The sequence below is a fragment of the Aristolochia californica genome, unplaced genomic scaffold (assembly GCF_029961685.1).
Source record: "Aristolochia californica isolate CCGP_79_NKW_82.1479 unplaced genomic scaffold, dmAriCali1.0.hap1 SCAF_1, whole genome shotgun sequence".
In the NCBI taxonomy this organism is placed as follows: Eukaryota; Viridiplantae; Streptophyta; class Magnoliopsida; order Piperales; family Aristolochiaceae; genus Aristolochia; species Aristolochia californica.
This window is the reverse complement of record NW_027181770.1, coordinates 4,669,675-4,685,090: the sequence shown is the minus strand read 5'-3', so window position 1 is coordinate 4,685,090 and position 15,416 is coordinate 4,669,675. Positions and strand designations below refer to the sequence as shown.

At 35.7% G+C, this 15,416-nt stretch overlaps 1 protein-coding gene across 1 annotated transcript; it reads left to right on the top strand.

Annotated features, from left to right (window-relative positions):
- The first annotated feature begins 7,612 nt into the window (after positions 1-7,612).
- LOC137956880 (RGG repeats nuclear RNA binding protein A-like) lies at positions 7,613-14,383 on the top strand. Its single transcript, XM_068804540.1, has 6 exons — positions 7,613-8,102; positions 10,648-11,263; positions 11,582-11,681; positions 11,812-11,970; positions 12,079-12,138; positions 13,988-14,383. The coding sequence occupies exons 1-6, from the start codon at positions 7,901-7,903 to the stop codon at positions 14,198-14,200; spliced, it is 1,350 nt and encodes a 449-aa protein (XP_068660641.1). The 5' UTR covers positions 7,613-7,900; the 3' UTR covers positions 14,201-14,383.
- Positions 14,384-15,416: the final 1,033 nt, after the last annotated feature.

Genomic DNA, 15,416 nt, shown 5'->3' with positions numbered 1-15,416 from the left:
CCACATACATTCGTTAGAAAGTATCCTCTGGTGATCGGAGACATTCAACGAACACATTCACCGCACTGAAAAGAACACAGAAACATCCATAGAGAAGGGTGAGAGAAGACATAGAAAAAGGATTAAATGCAGGTAGTATAGGGGATAGGCAGAGATAACAAGCTATAAAAACAAGGGATGAATGTGGTCAAGATCCAACAACCACCTCCCCACACTTCCATGTCTGACCAGGCACCGCCCAGAAACATTTCAATAAGAACTGACGACCCACTTAAATGCAATTCTTTTCAAACTTCAAAGATGCCCCGATATGAATTTCATATAACACAACTTCTGCATCCAATAACGTGACTCTCAATCATTGAACAAATGAATTGTAGGAGAAGAAGCCTCGATAGACGGTCCACCGTGTTTTTTAATAAGAACAAATGGGGACGCGTGGAAATTTGTTATTTGACGGCAGCTGTGAGAAACCAATCGGAAAATTCTTCCAAAATAAACAGACCGTTGCAGAGCTGTTGGGTTGCTTTCTTTTTCACTGAAAACAATGGAACAGCTATAATAAAAGCTGGAAGACTGAAGAGCGAGAGAGAGAGAGTGAGAGAGAGGGAGAATCTTACATGCCTTAATGATTGGATTGCATTTCTACTTTTGGGTTTCCTCACTCGGTGGCTTTTCTTGAAGGGTGAGTTTCAAGTCTTTCTGTGTGTATTTTGACTGTGAACAAGAGACTTGAGAAACAAGGTCGGCAACCATGTCGAAGGAAGCTACAGAAATGGCGATAAGACTAAATATTTTAAAAGACTTTGGAGCACAATCAATCTTGGGGCTTGCATACACTACTATGATTGAAGCTGTCATATATATTCAGTAACGTGATTCAGACTTCGATTGGTCAACCGAAATATTCAACAGAAGAAATTTAGACCGGTGTGAATTCGAAGACATGCAAACGAGTATCTCCTCTCATGTCCTTGCGGCCACAGATCTGGACTCGTTCACACATACACTTTTCTTACTTCAAACTACTCTCATATACATAGTTTGAATTTGCCTCTTTAAATCTCCACTCTGGCATCTAAAGAGGGACAACTCATGCTTGAATGTTTTGACTGATGATCCAATTGATCACTAAATTAAAGCCATAAGTCTAGTCTAAAGGAAGGGATGAAGATGTAAATGGGTTGGAATTCATGGTTACTAATTTGAAAGGTGAAGTCTAGATGAACAATTAATTTATTTAATGATTAGGTTAGAGGAAGTACTTTTTACTAATTTTTTAACTTATGTTAATGGTCTTTGTTAATAATGTTTTACTAATTCAACTAAGTTAAAATTAGACCAAGGCCATGACTACTCTAGTGAGTAGACCTCACAATGCCATAGTAAATATGACCATTGAATGTCCAAATATGTTTATCTTGAGTCGTATTTATTAAGGAGCTGGAAAGACATTTCTATTAGAAATACATTTTCAAGGACTATTATGTTTTCTGTAAACATTTTTCTAACTGAAAATTCTTACTAGGAAAAGCATATAATTTTCCAGGTAAGATTTTTCACCCAAGATGGGCCAAAAAAGTATATGATTTTTTTATTAAGTATTTAACAATTGATATTGTAATACTTTCAACACAAGGTAATTTTTCTTGGTCATTTTGAATTTTATATTTTATTTTTACTAAAAAATTATCCGATAAGTATAAATACTAATTTATATTTATTTTCCTTGGAAATTTTTAAAATTTTCCATGTAATTCCCTAGTAAAGCACTAATAGGATTTTATTTGATGGTTTGTCGAAAATGTGTATCCTATTAAAAGCATTTATAGGATATGAATTTTTAACCAGGGTCACTAACAGGGCCTAAAAGTCCTTTATAATGGAAAAGTATGGGTAAATAGAACCTCTCCATTGGCATTACACCATCAAATTAAAGTTGGAAGTATATAAAATACCTATATTGATGAGCTTGGATTTAAATTACTAATTAAGATTACATTTTAGAAAGCCAACCCACCTTCCCTTGCATCCTAATTAATGCAGGTGAGTTTCCCATGCAATGGAGAGAAGATGAGGAACCTAGGGACCTTCTCTGGCTTCTTTGTGTGTATAAAGGAGAAGGGCTGGTGGGAAGTATCTTTGTCTGTTTTCATGTAAAGCATGTCAATAGATTAACTCACCTCTCCCTTCGGCTCTTTAAGAAGAAAAAGAGAAGATAATTGTTGAAATAGAATACTTTTATTGGTTTTCTGAGTCCCAACGCGGATGGAAGTCATATTTACAATGATCAAATGCTACTTCTATGTTTTAGGGCCTGTTTGGAACCCACAAAAAAAAATAATGTGAGAGAAAGTTATTTTTTTTTGTTTGACAACAGAAATCATTGAGAGAAAAGAAAATATTACTTTCTCTCTTAGTAAATAATTTTTCTCTCAAAAAATAATGAAATTTGGGGAGGCAACAAAAGAAATAGAATCTTTGAGAGAAAATTTTAATCATCAAAATTTTAAAATATTATTAATTTTATTTTATTTTTATTTTTTCACTTGTATCCAAACAAAACCTTATAGACTCTCACTTTTTATGCTTCACGACTAGAGGTGGCATCGAATCAAGCCAAACCCGAACCTGCCTATTTAGTCGGGTTTGGTTTAAATATTTCGAACTCGATCTCAAGCCTAGCCTTGAGCCTAAATTTGTAATTGAGGTCGAGCCCAATAATTTTAACCGAGTTCGAGTACCAACCTACATTCAAAACTTTGCATAAAATACATGTCAAATAAATTGTATATAAAGTTATGCATACATTTTATATAAAATTGGTCATAACTTCTATATATTAACCCTGCATAAAATTATTCATAAAAGCTACATAATTATGCATAAAATTTATTCAGTAATCAAACACAAAAGCATTCCTTTGAAAAGCAAAGCAAGTTTTGTCTATTTGTAATAAATTGAATCGTTTTGATTCAAGGATTGGTAAACCATATCATTGAGACAGAGAAAAATTTTTAGAAAAATGGTTATGGATGACTTAATCGTATGCCCATTTTTCTTTTTTTCGTCGGAGCATGGATTCCTACAGCAGCAATTCTGAAACGCTACTAATCTGTTCTTCTGAAAAACTTGAGTGGAGTTAGCATTAAGAAAGTACCTCAAACAATAAGAGGAAATAAATACTAACTTTTTTTGTGGAGAGGTTTTCTACATGAAGGATTGAGTTTCTGTTCCCCTACAATTGGTATAAAGCTGAAATAAACACAGGAAAAAGAAAAACTTTGGTGTAAAAACCTATGAATCCTGCACTTTGTTTACAGAATATACGAAACCTAACGACTACTGTGACCAGTCACACGCCGAAGCCCATAAATGATTTTCCTTTCAGCAAGGTTAATGGAATGCTTCAATACGAAGGGAGAACAGAGAACTAAGGTTGTTGGTTACGTACAAAAAGCCCTTGGAGACGGATGGGAAAGAGAGATGAAACAAAAACCAATTCAACGACAACCACTACCGCTAGAGAATTTGGAAGGCAAATCACAACAACAGTTTTGGTCCCAACTTCTTCTCCCTACTTCCAAGCTTCTCAACAAGTTTCGCCACCGGCAACTGAGAACACCCATTTCTCCTCTATAATCAACAACGATAATTGTCAGAAACAGATATATGTGTCTAGAAAACGGCGAAGAAATAGGGGAGGCGGCAAAGGGGCCTGTCGCAACTCTGTTGTGGGCTTCTCTCCCTTTTTTTAAGGGCCTGATGTTTCTATATATGGGCAAAGAGAAAATCAAGAGGGAAAAGTTGGTGGGGAAGAGATACCTTGTTCATCAATTATTGTTTCCCCTTATTTTCACAAGGCAGGGGCTAGTTGCATTTCCCTATTCCCCTAATTCCCGAGAATTCGAGAAACACGAAGAGTTATCTCGAACACCTCTCGACTCCTGCTCTTGGGCCCTCGTTAAGTTAACGAATCAACTCGCGAGCTTTTGAACCGAACCATGGTTCAGTCAAGTTCGGCTCATTAACTTAAACGAGTTTGATTTGGATCTCGAACTTGATTTGAGAACCATATCAACCGAATCGAACTAAGCTGAAACCGACCCAAGCTCTATACCGTTCACGAACTGGCTCGATTCAATGCCACCCCTATTCGTGAGCAAATTTGGTATGGCCGGAGGTGGTAGAGGCTCTTCCACTCCTTCATCTTCTCAATTTCCTGTATTGTTCATTAAGGCAATGAATTAGATAAATGAGGGAATAGCAAGAGTCTTCCTTCTCCACTGTTAACTACATTAAAATAGGAGAAGAGGAGATTATAGGTACTAATAGATTTTATTACGTGAACCTATGCAACTCTAACGAAATCACTCCTTATATTTGATCATAGTGGTATCTAATGTTTTAAGACCATGAAACCAACAAGTGCTGATCAGGAGAGATGACTTGCCTTATCAAATACAAGTCTCCACTGAAAATATCTCAAGCTAGCCCACAGACGCACGTCGAAAGCCTTCCTTAACACCACCACAAGGGACTGAAAAATTGAAGTTGCGCGCGCGCAGTTTTGCTTTTCCCAGGCCCTTAATTACCTCTCCGATTCTCTCTCTTCTGTCCCCTTGTTTCAACCTTTTTGCATTTTTTTAATGGCCATAGGGCGGTGGGTGTCGGTTGTGAAACCGCTTCTGAAACCGGAGGCGAGAGCTCGTCGTGAAAGGGAGAGAAAGAAGAAGACAGATGGGAGATTAAAAAATGTGGAATTCCGAGATGATGGATTCCTTGTTGTATGACATTATTGTGACCTAAATAAAGAAATGGAGGTGGAAAAGAAAAATGTTTGAAAAGATGGGATGGTTCGAGGTTCTTGGGGAGGTGAGTCTCTGGATTCGACTTTCATTTACTTCTCCTTATTCTAATCATACCCATCTCAGTAAAACCCGGTTGTTGTCTCCACATATTGCTCTCTGTCTCCCACCCTCCTTCATTTAAAATTAAAAGAGTGTTTTCTGCACATATTGCTCTCTGGAGATTTTACGTGTTTTCTGCTAATTCTTCCCTGTTGGGTGTTTCTGTGTCAATGTTTCATTCTCAGGGCGACTGCGCCTCCATTGGTATTGTTTTGTCTTCTTTGTTGCCTTCGTCTTCGTGCATGCAAAACGGTGGATGTGTAATTTTGCACCTTCAAGCCCATTCGCAATGCAACGAACTGGGCCTTCTTTATTGGCCCACATAATGTTTGATCTGAGATTCTCATCTTAAATTATAATCTCAATTAGGGGTGGCTTCGAACCGAGCCGGCTCGCAAGCAGCTCGAGTTCGGCTCAGTATCGGTCGAGCCGAGCTCGACCGAAGCCAGGTTCGGTTCGTCGGCTCGCGAGCCGGCTCGAGGTGAGTCGGAATCGGTATCCGGATCGGGAGCAGGAGCGGGAGCGGGATCGAGAGAGGGGGGGAAAATTTTTCCCTCCCCTCGTCACCGCCGAGCCCCTCCCATTGGTTGTTGTTGCCGCCGTCGCAGCTGTTCGCCGGCCGTCTCTACCGCCATTGCAGTTGCTTGCCGGCCGCCTCTGTGGCCGTCCATTCGATTTCTTCCTCTCCTCGCCGTCGCCTCTGTTTCCGTCGTCGCAACCGTCATCCCCGATGACATGTCCTCCCCGGCGCCGTAACCCCCTTCCCTCCGCATCATCTAGGCGGAAAACCAAAACCTAACTTCAAGGGAGAAATTAGGGGAGAAATAATCTCCCCCATCCCCCGCGCGAAGATGATCTCGCACGTGCGAGGTCATAAAGTAAAAAAAAAAATTCCTCTCAAAAAAATTAAAAATAAATTTTATAGAAATAAGTTTCTATAAAATATTAGTGTCTCATGTTTTTTTAAATATTTTTCTAATTGAAAATTTTTATTAAAAATCATATAATTTTCTAAGTAAGATCTTCGTACCATGGGGTAGAAAACTGTATAGAAAATTTTTGAATAAGTATTTAACAGTTGATGTTGTAATACTTTTAGCATGAATTTTCATTGTAATTTTGTGTTTGATATTTTATTTAATTAAAAATTTATCAATAAGTATAATAATATATTAGATTGATTATTAATTTTTATTTATTTCCCTAGAAGAGACAACAAAAAGGTTCATTTAACTTTCCTAAGAAAATTTTAAAATATTTCTTGTAATTTTCTAATAAGTCACTAATAGTAATAAGATTTTATTTAAAAGTTTTTTTGGGAATATGTATCATAGGAAAAATGTTTTTAGTTTTTCCTAGAATATAAATTTTCATCTAGGGGGATTCAAAAATTATAAAACAAGCTAGACAACAATTAGAGTAAAAAAGATTAATATTGGTGCATTTTAATCCATTATTGAAATTCAATCCTGAACCTCCCCTGTCATTATATTTTTTAAAAATGTATGCATAATTTTATATATAATTTATTCAAAGCCACCCCTACGGGTGAGATTATTAAGAAGGAAAAAAAAAACTCTTTGTCCCTTCCTCATGGCTCTTAAATAAATTGAAAAGATATTTTAGTAGAAATACGTTTCTAGAGACTATTAGTGGTTTTTTCAATAAATGTTGAAAATACATTTTAGTAGAAATATAGGGACTATTAGTGCCTCATGTTTTTTCAAAATATTTTTCTAATTATAAAATCTTTTTAAAAAATCATATAATTTCTAAGTAAGATTTTCTTGCCAAGATGGACTAGAAAACCATATAGAAAAATTTTGAATAAGTTTTTAACAGTTGTTGATATAATACTTTGAGCATGAGGCAATTTTCATAGCAATTTTGTGTTTGACATTTTATGTGATTAAAAATTTATCAATAAGTATAATAATATATTAGATTAATTATTAATTTTTATTTATTTCCTTAGAAAAGACAATAAGAGGTCCATTTAACTTTCCTAAGAAAAATTTAAAATATTTCTTGTAATTTTCTAGTAAGTCTCTAATAGTAATAGGATTTTATTTAAAAGATTTATAGTTTTTATTTGGGTGATTATAAATTGATAGTGATATTTCATCTAATTTTGTTATGTTTGATTATTGTATGGACTTTATTTATAATGTTATGTAGTGTATGGAGTGTTTAGAGTATTTTATGGAGTGTATAAACAATTTCATAGAGTGTTTATAGAATGTATAGACAATTTTATGGAGTGTTTATGCAAGTATTATGTATATTGATTATGTCCAATTTTAAGTAAAGGTCATGTCGAATTTTATACAAGTATTATATATATAGATTATGCTCAGTTTTAAGTAGAGGTTATGCCCAATCTTATACACGTATTATATATATAAGTTATGTCCAATTTTATGTAAAGGTCATGCCCAATTTTATGTAAAATGTATACATAATTTTATATATATTTTATTCAATATATATTTTTTAAAAAGTTTTAAATGCATATTGAGGCTCGAGTTCAGCTCAAAATATTTAAATTAAGCTTGGCTCGAACATAGTCAGGTTCGGCCGGGCTCAATGCCACCCTGAATTTCTCAATTAATGTCAGAAGTTTAAACTCCGATTATTGTAAATCTTGCCTCAACATTCTCTAAATTTACAATTCTCAGCTAGCAAGATGAAATAACGTCCATGTCCCTGGTTTTCTGCGGGACGTGGGCGAGGAGACGTTCAATCAGCCCATTTGCCACGGTGCCAGCCACGCTCCTCTGACTTGCGGAGCGCGCGACCTCTTCTCTCTCGCTCGATACTCTCCACGCGCTCTCGGGTAGAAATTGAGGTGATTCCGAATTCCGGACTGCGTTCTAACGCTTAATGATCGAGTATGGAAAGATCTGTTAGGGCTTAGGGTTTGGAATAACCGAGGGTGTTGGATTGTACCACCCTACCAAATTTTCTGTTCTGTCAGTTACCTGGAGCCTATGGCTCGACTGCTGAACTCTTTTGCACTCCTCGGGGACGAGGAGGATGACGATTTGATGACACTTGCAGCTAATGTCGCCGGCAAGACCTTGCCGACTGCTCCGGCGGAGAAGAAGCCTGCCCTGCCTCAGCTGCAGAAGAATAAATCTTCTGAGTCCTCTGGCAAATTCCCTTCCAAGCCTCTTCCATCCACCGGGTCTGGTAATTTCTGCTAATCTTTTTTTCTATTCGTTAAAACGAAGTTCGTGTATTCGTCATGGTTGTAGTAGATACGCCTTCTTTAGTTCTTTTTTCCTGCAGGTCATTATGGGCCTTTTTTTTTAGTAGGGTTGCTTACGATTGGTATTATTTCGTTGCTATATAATCATCATACGACGCTCATTTATGACAACTTCTGTTGGTTTCCATCTTGTTATTTTTGGTCGTTTGTTATAGTACTCCTCTTACTATTAAATTGGAAAATTCTATCGTGTGATTCTTTGTTGTTCTTTTTGTTTAAAGAAATATTATTTAGAGTGTCCTTACCGATTACTATATGATTAATGTCCTTACCAATTGCTATATGATTAATTTCGGCTGAGGATCAAGGACTCTTGTCGTGCTTTATTGTAAGTTTTAAGATAATTATTTTTCTCTTTTTCTTTTATTGAGTTCTGGTAGTCTTTAGGTTATCTGCTTTTCGTTAAATATAGAATTATCTGGTTATTTCTTCCATGTTATTCTCATGTTTCATGTTTGGCTTGTAGAGCAGTTGGCAGGTTTTATAAGAGGAGGGTTGATCAACGATCCATGGTTGTTATGGATTCCCCTTCTTTATTGGTTTCATTCAATCCTCTGAGCTGTGTAGTCTGCATTCTTTCACTAATAAAATAAAAAAACAACAAAGGTTCCTTTGAATTGGTCCACAGTTTTGATGGCTGTTTTAATTATATATTTGTTGGATTTTTTAAAGGGCTCCAAAATTTGATCTTATCTGGAATATGTCAGAAAGTGTCATATTCCTGAATACAGTCATTAAAATCTATAGAATCCATTTGAAGGGTATAATTTTTTTATTTACTTAATGAAAAAATTGCATTATGAAGTTAGAAAATAGATGCTCATGTCTTCCCTTGTTCCCCCTGTAGTGGAAAGAACAACAGGAGTCAGTGGTACTTTCCCTGTGCTACTGTTGGAGAGAAGTGTCCTCTCCTTGCTCAGAGATTGAGAGAGGGGCCACTGTCCTTCTATCTGCTGAATAGGAGGAAGGAGAGAGGAGGTGTGTGCTTCATGCACCAGGGTAGTAGGGGGAAGTGAGTCCCTTCCTGCTTCCTCTTATGTTCCCTGAATATAGTTTCCTTTGTAGCATATGGTAGCAGGGCAATGTATTTGTATTATTGTTAATATTCTTAATGTTTTCCATGAGGTACAGTGGTGCCAGGCTGGATTTTTCAACAAATTTTGATTATGTCCACTTTTGTGCAAGAATGCTACATCCCTTTCTTGAGTAAAATCACCAAATAAATTGAATGACTTAAAACTCAATTTCTCTTAAGCGATTCAATTTTTTTTTTGAGGAAAAGTGTGAAATATTAAGCCATTCAATTTGATTTGATGATTTAATCAAACTAGATTTCTTATTCACTTGGAAAAAAATATTTCTTCTTATTTTAAATTTATTTCTTTCACATGCATTCAAGATTGATATTCATTAGATTTTTTCTTATTTTTATCAATTTTTAATGATAAGATTGAGATATGGAATTGCCATCAATATAGGGAAGTAAATGGTATTTATAATAAATAGTATTGACTTCTTTATGAAAGAAAAAGCTGGGTGCAGAGAAATTTTGCCGGACCCTGCTTCCTTTCCCTCATGGTAAAATGGTGCCCAAATTTATATTAAGCCAAAAATTAAGGCTGCACTTGAAATTTACCCCTTTTCTTGATTAATTTCGCTCTGGTGCTTTTTTTTTTAATGTAGTTTCTGTTCATTCCTGGTGACCAAATGGTTTTACTTTTTGGTGTCTGTTTTCTTCACATTGACGAGGCACACTGGTGCTTGGCTGGATCTGTTAACAAATTTTCATTATGTGCCCATTTTTGAAAGAATGGTATAAGGTAGAAAGGAAAATGGACCTCCATCGAAGAAGATACACCCAATTCTTAATTAGATCATCAAATAAATTGAATGACTTAAAAATTGATTTCTCTTAAGCTGTTCAATTTAAATTCGATGATTTAGTTAAACTAGATTTCTTCTTCACTTAAAAAAATAATTCTTCTTATTACATTTATTTCTTTCACATGCATTCAAGATTGATGTTCATTAGATTTTTGTCTTATATCTATTAATTTTTATGACAAGATTGAGATATGGAATTGTTATAAAATAGGGAAGTAAATGGCACTTATAGTTAATAGAATTGACTTCTTTATGAAGAAAAAGCTGGGAGCAGCCAGAGTTGGCTGGACCACCCAGCCTCCTCAGTTTCATGGTAAAATTGTACCCAAATTTATATTAAGCCAAAACTTAGGGCTGCACATGAAAGTTACCCCTTCTTCTTGATGGTTTTCTTGATTAATTCGCTCTGGTGCTTATTTTTCAATATAATTTCTGTTCATTTCTGGTAACCAAGTGGCCTTACTTTTTGGGGTCTATTTTCTACACTTTGATGGGATTTATGCTGTTTTTTTAGTATGGTGTTTATACGTAGCTTTTTTCTTGTTCTTTGTCATATATTGATGGTCTATATAACTACTTCAGCTAGAGGTGAGAGAGGAAGGGGACGGAATAGTCTTGGGTTAGCGAGGGCTGGACCAGGAAGAGATGAAGGTGGTGGCCCGAATAGTTATTATCAGAAATCTGGAGGTGAATTTGATGGACCCAAGGGTGATGACAGCGTTCGTGGGCGTGGGCGTGAACGTGGACATGGACATGGCAGGGGAAGAGGTCGTGGCCAAGAGAGAGTAAAGTTTTATGAAGAACATTCCTTTAGAAATGACAACAATCAGGGATTTGGAGGGAATGAGAATTATAACAAGCGAGGCCAGGGTGATGAAAGCTGGGATCATATTGAAGTACAGGGAGGAAAGGTATTTGGGAATGAGAACCAACCGCTAAGAAATGAGAACCAATCTCTAAGAACTGAGAACCAATCTCCAAGAAATGAGAACAGGTCATACCAGAGTGGCAGTTGGTTTTCAGGAGAAGAAAGGGGTTACAAAGGGGAGAGGCGTGGATTCAGAGGTCGCGAGGGCCGAAATTATGGAGGTCATGATGGCCCTAGATTTGGCAGGGGTGAGGAACAAAATGAACCTATGAATGAGGAAACTGAAGAAAGGCAAGAGCAAATTGGTGACAGCAATGAGGGGACAGGAAGGTATGCTTTCTTTTCTTGGGTTCTCTTGTACATGTATGTTTAATTGCAAGTGGCCGCTGTTCTTAATTCCTAGATATTGGTTGTTTTGTATGCTAGTTCTAATTACAAAAAGACAGTTTATAATCTACTAATTTTTAGATTTTTCAATATTAACTTGTTTCAGAGAGTACCATAATTTATTAACTGTTTTATTGTCGTTGCCCTTGTTGATTTACACATTTTATGTAATTGAATCTTTCTTGAGAAATCCTTACTAGTTTGCCCACCGAAAAAGGAAAAAGAAGGTAGAAGTTTTCATGTTGTCTGACTTTGTAGCAGGGATGTTTCTGAGCCTATTGATGTACCAAAGAATGCGGAGGCTAAGCAGGTGGTTTCTGAAGGTGTTTCTGACAAGAAGGTTACTGAAGAAGAAGAAAAGGTAATCATTCCACTAAATATTGACCTTATTGGTATCAGTTGATGGGACTATCATTGTGAAACATTATGTGATAGTTGGTTAGCTATGCTAGTTGATGTCAGGCTGTCTTATTTGGATGCTCCATTTACAGGAAATGACCCTTGATGAATACGAGAAACTGCTATCTGAAAAGAGGAAGGCCTTGGAAGTCCTCAAGACAGAGGAGAGAAAAGTCGTCCTCGATAAGGACTTTGAGTTCATGCAGCTAATTGATAAAAAGAAAGAAAATGAAGTCCATTTTGTTAAGCTGGTGGGTTTCAACTCTCATGTGGTTTTCTATTTACACTATTTTATACGTGCAAGTTTGTTAGTTTTATTACATGTGGCTCAGTTGTTATTCTTCTGTTTTCCTGTCTAGAAATCTGAAAAGGACAAGCTTAAGAAGGACAGTATTGAAAAGGAAGAAAAAACCCGTAAGGTAATTTAGCCTTCCTTAGTTATTTCTATTACTTTTGTTCTCATCTTCATTGTTCATGTTGGAAATAGTTCTGCCTTCTGTACCCAATTTTTTCTTTGTTACTGGTCAGCTGGTCTTCATCGGTATATGATTGCTGGTGAGCTGTTTTAGTAGAGATAGAGGATAGCAGTATATTAATTAGAAAATGCTTGGTGCTATTGGATAGCTGGTTAACTTTTTCTTACCTGTCCTGTGATATGCTTTTATGGGATGCCTGTCAGATTCATCATATAATTTTAACTAAACAAAAACCATAAGTTCTCTACCATGTTCTCAACCCCTCTTCCTCTTTCCTTTTCTCTCTTTCTGGTGGTCCCACCACTTCCTTTGCACTTGACCCCCATTCTTGTCTCATCTTTTCGTCTGTCCTCCATCCCTTTGTTACCTTTCTCTTTAAAAAAAAAACTTTCCATTAACGCTCCTCTCGTTTAGTGAGACCTTACTTATTTAGTTGGTGAAATCATATCCTTTATAATCCGTTTCTATTTGTTTATCTCTCTCTCTCTCTCTCTCTCTGTATGTGTTTTCTTTCATCTTTTCCCTGTTCTTTGTTTTAATAGGTGGAATAAGATCTAAGTTCCGTCTTTCTATCCCTTTTTCTCTTCCATTTGCTTCATCATTACTTACATTATGATCCTTTCTATTTTTGCTTCCAATTCTTTTGTGCAATTAGTGTTTTTTTTTTTAATCGCTTTCCTTCACTTCATTCCGATGGTTTTTTCATGTTTTATTTACTGTGCTGAAAGAAATGACTGCACATAAAGCAAATACTCTATTAGTGTTGAGTCATCTGTTTCTGGTTTGGGTTCCCTCTTTCAGTATGGTCTCTCCTCTTGTAGTTAGTGTGTTTCTGGAGGGTAGAGTGCATCTTGCTGAGAGAAGTGAGGCACTAGAGTGAGATCTAGAGCACTAATCAAATACGTTGATAGGAACATCTGTGGAAGTTGGAAAGAAGAACAATTTTTTTGGAGGTCTTACTAATAGGAACATCCTGTTTTTTTTTTCCCTTGCATTTAGATGGAGAAATGCAAGAAAAGATACTACAATAAAGTCTCTACTTGGCAAAATTCTATCTTGAAATTTGAAGCTAGCCAAAGGAAAAAGTTTTACCGATCTGGGTTAGAAAAATTTTTTCTAACAAAGAAATAGACGAAGAAGAGAAGGATATTATATAATATAATTTGATGTGGCTGGGATATAATCATATGCAAAGACTTGCACATCAGCTACACAACAGTCGTACAAGTGCAGTTAGTAGTGGTCATAATAATTAGTGCAGCAATATTTTGGGTATTGGATGTGAAATTCATCTTTCTTGGTCTTATGTACGAAACCAGTTGTCTACAGTACAGTCGTTTATTATGATTGAGTTCAGAATAAGTTTTGTGTATAATGAAACTAAGAAACAAGTCGGTGGTTCTACTTTTGGTACACTATCTTCTCGATTCCGGCTGAAGGATTTTCTTTTGATCTTATGAAAGACTACCCAGAAATATCAAATGAAAAAGCTATAAGCAAAATGGGTCAAGTTTCTTTCTTTTTGTGTTAAAAAAAAGGAAAAAAAAAAAATCTGTGCAGAGGCTTATTTTGTATCCCACTCGTGAGTAATTGCTGCTATTTTATACGCATAATTACATAGTAGGAAATCTTCATGTGATGTGTTTCCCCGAATATTTGTTCGAATAATGACCACATTTTTTGTGCATGTGTGGGATACAGTAGTTTATGTAGTTTCACGTTTGTTTTCTCATTTCATAATTCAACACAATTGCGCATGTCAGCTTGATCTAACACAGTTTTTTTCTTTCAGTCTGTGCACATGAGTGAGTTCCTAAGGCCTGTGGCCGGTGGTGAAAGATACGGTGGTCGTGGCAGGAGAGGTCGTGGGCGTGGCGAGCGGCACAGCAGCATTAGCAGATTTGGAGCAGGCTTCAGTGGGCATTCGGTCCATGAGGCCGAGCCTGATCTGCACATAGAGGACACCCGCCACTTCCCTCTCCTGGGAGCCACAGTTCAGGCCTGATTTTTTGGTAGGAAAATAATAATGTTATTTTTGCTTTTATTTTTAAAATAAGATAAGTAGGTTGCCATGTTTTAGAGTTAGGATATTTTCGGAGGCCATTTTTATTAAGTGTCTTAAAAGTAGTGTGTGATTCAGTATTTTTAAATAAACATGATTTGATACGAAATTGGAGATTTTTTTATATCCGTTGAAGTTCTAACTCAGGGGAGGATGTTTAATGACGTATGTCTAATGCGAGAGTAAGGAAAAGAGCTTCAGAGTCGATACTAGTAAATAATAATACTGATAATATATATAATCCACTAATATAAAAAAAAAAGGATAAATGACATCAATTGCAAAAATGTTAAAAGTTCACGACAATTCATATTAAAAATATTAATTAATAAAATTGTAATTTGTATATTTTATTGAAGGGTTAATTCCTCCTTTTTAAAATAAAGCTGCAAACTATACGGTCTGAGCCTTGTGGTTTACAGAGAATCATTCCATTCAACTCTGGTTTCTCATTTTTCTGCTAAGATAGCATAAAATTGGAGAAGTGGTTTATTTCTCCCTTGTCCCTCTCGGCCTCTTTTCTTGGCCTCCCTTTTGCGATTCTCCATTTTGCTTCTCCCTCTGCCTCTCTCAGTCTTGTCCTAGTTGGCGCCTCCGGTGTACTATTGCCCCTAGCTTACCGTTGAAGTGCGGTCTTTATTGTCGTTACCTGTTGGCCCGCCGTTGTCTCCCTATAATTATCGGTGGTGTGAGGAAGACGACGCTATTGATTTAATTTTTCTTAACTTAGGAAAAATTAAATCAAAGTTATTTATTCTTTATATTTATTTTTTAATTACTGTATTATATTAATGATTTAATAGTGATAATTAAAATATTATTAAATCAAGCATATGTTCAATTACTTTGGTTTAATTAACCTAATTTTATAATTAATAAAATCAATGATTTTAAATTTAACGAAAAATATTAGTAATTAATAATACATAAAAATATATAATGTGTTAAAGTTAACATTGGATCAATTTTTCCTGTTTAATCATTCTATTTTATGTTAAAGTATATTTTGTTATTTTTAACGTTATTTATTTATTTATAATTAATCATGTGTACAATTAATTGGCTCACGTGTATTAATGTATAATAAATTACAATAATTAAATATATAATTAATTAGTATATTAATATATTTTAATTATACATTAAATTACTTATTCGC

What these genes read in the sequence shown, in the direction of transcription:
- LOC137956880 (XM_068804540.1), top strand. Translation starts at nt 7,901, where the DNA reads ATGGCTCGACTGCTGAACTCTTTTGCACTCCTCGGGGACGAGGAGGAT. An exon ending in AGCAATGAGGGGACAGGAAG is followed by an intron (nt 11,264 to 11,581) that starts GTATGCTTTCTT and finishes ACTTTGTAGCAG; the next exon opens with GGATGTTTCTGAGCCTATTG. An exon ending in TTACTGAAGAAGAAGAAAAG is followed by an intron (nt 11,682 to 11,811) that starts GTAATCATTCCA and finishes CTCCATTTACAG; the next exon opens with GAAATGACCCTTGATGAATA.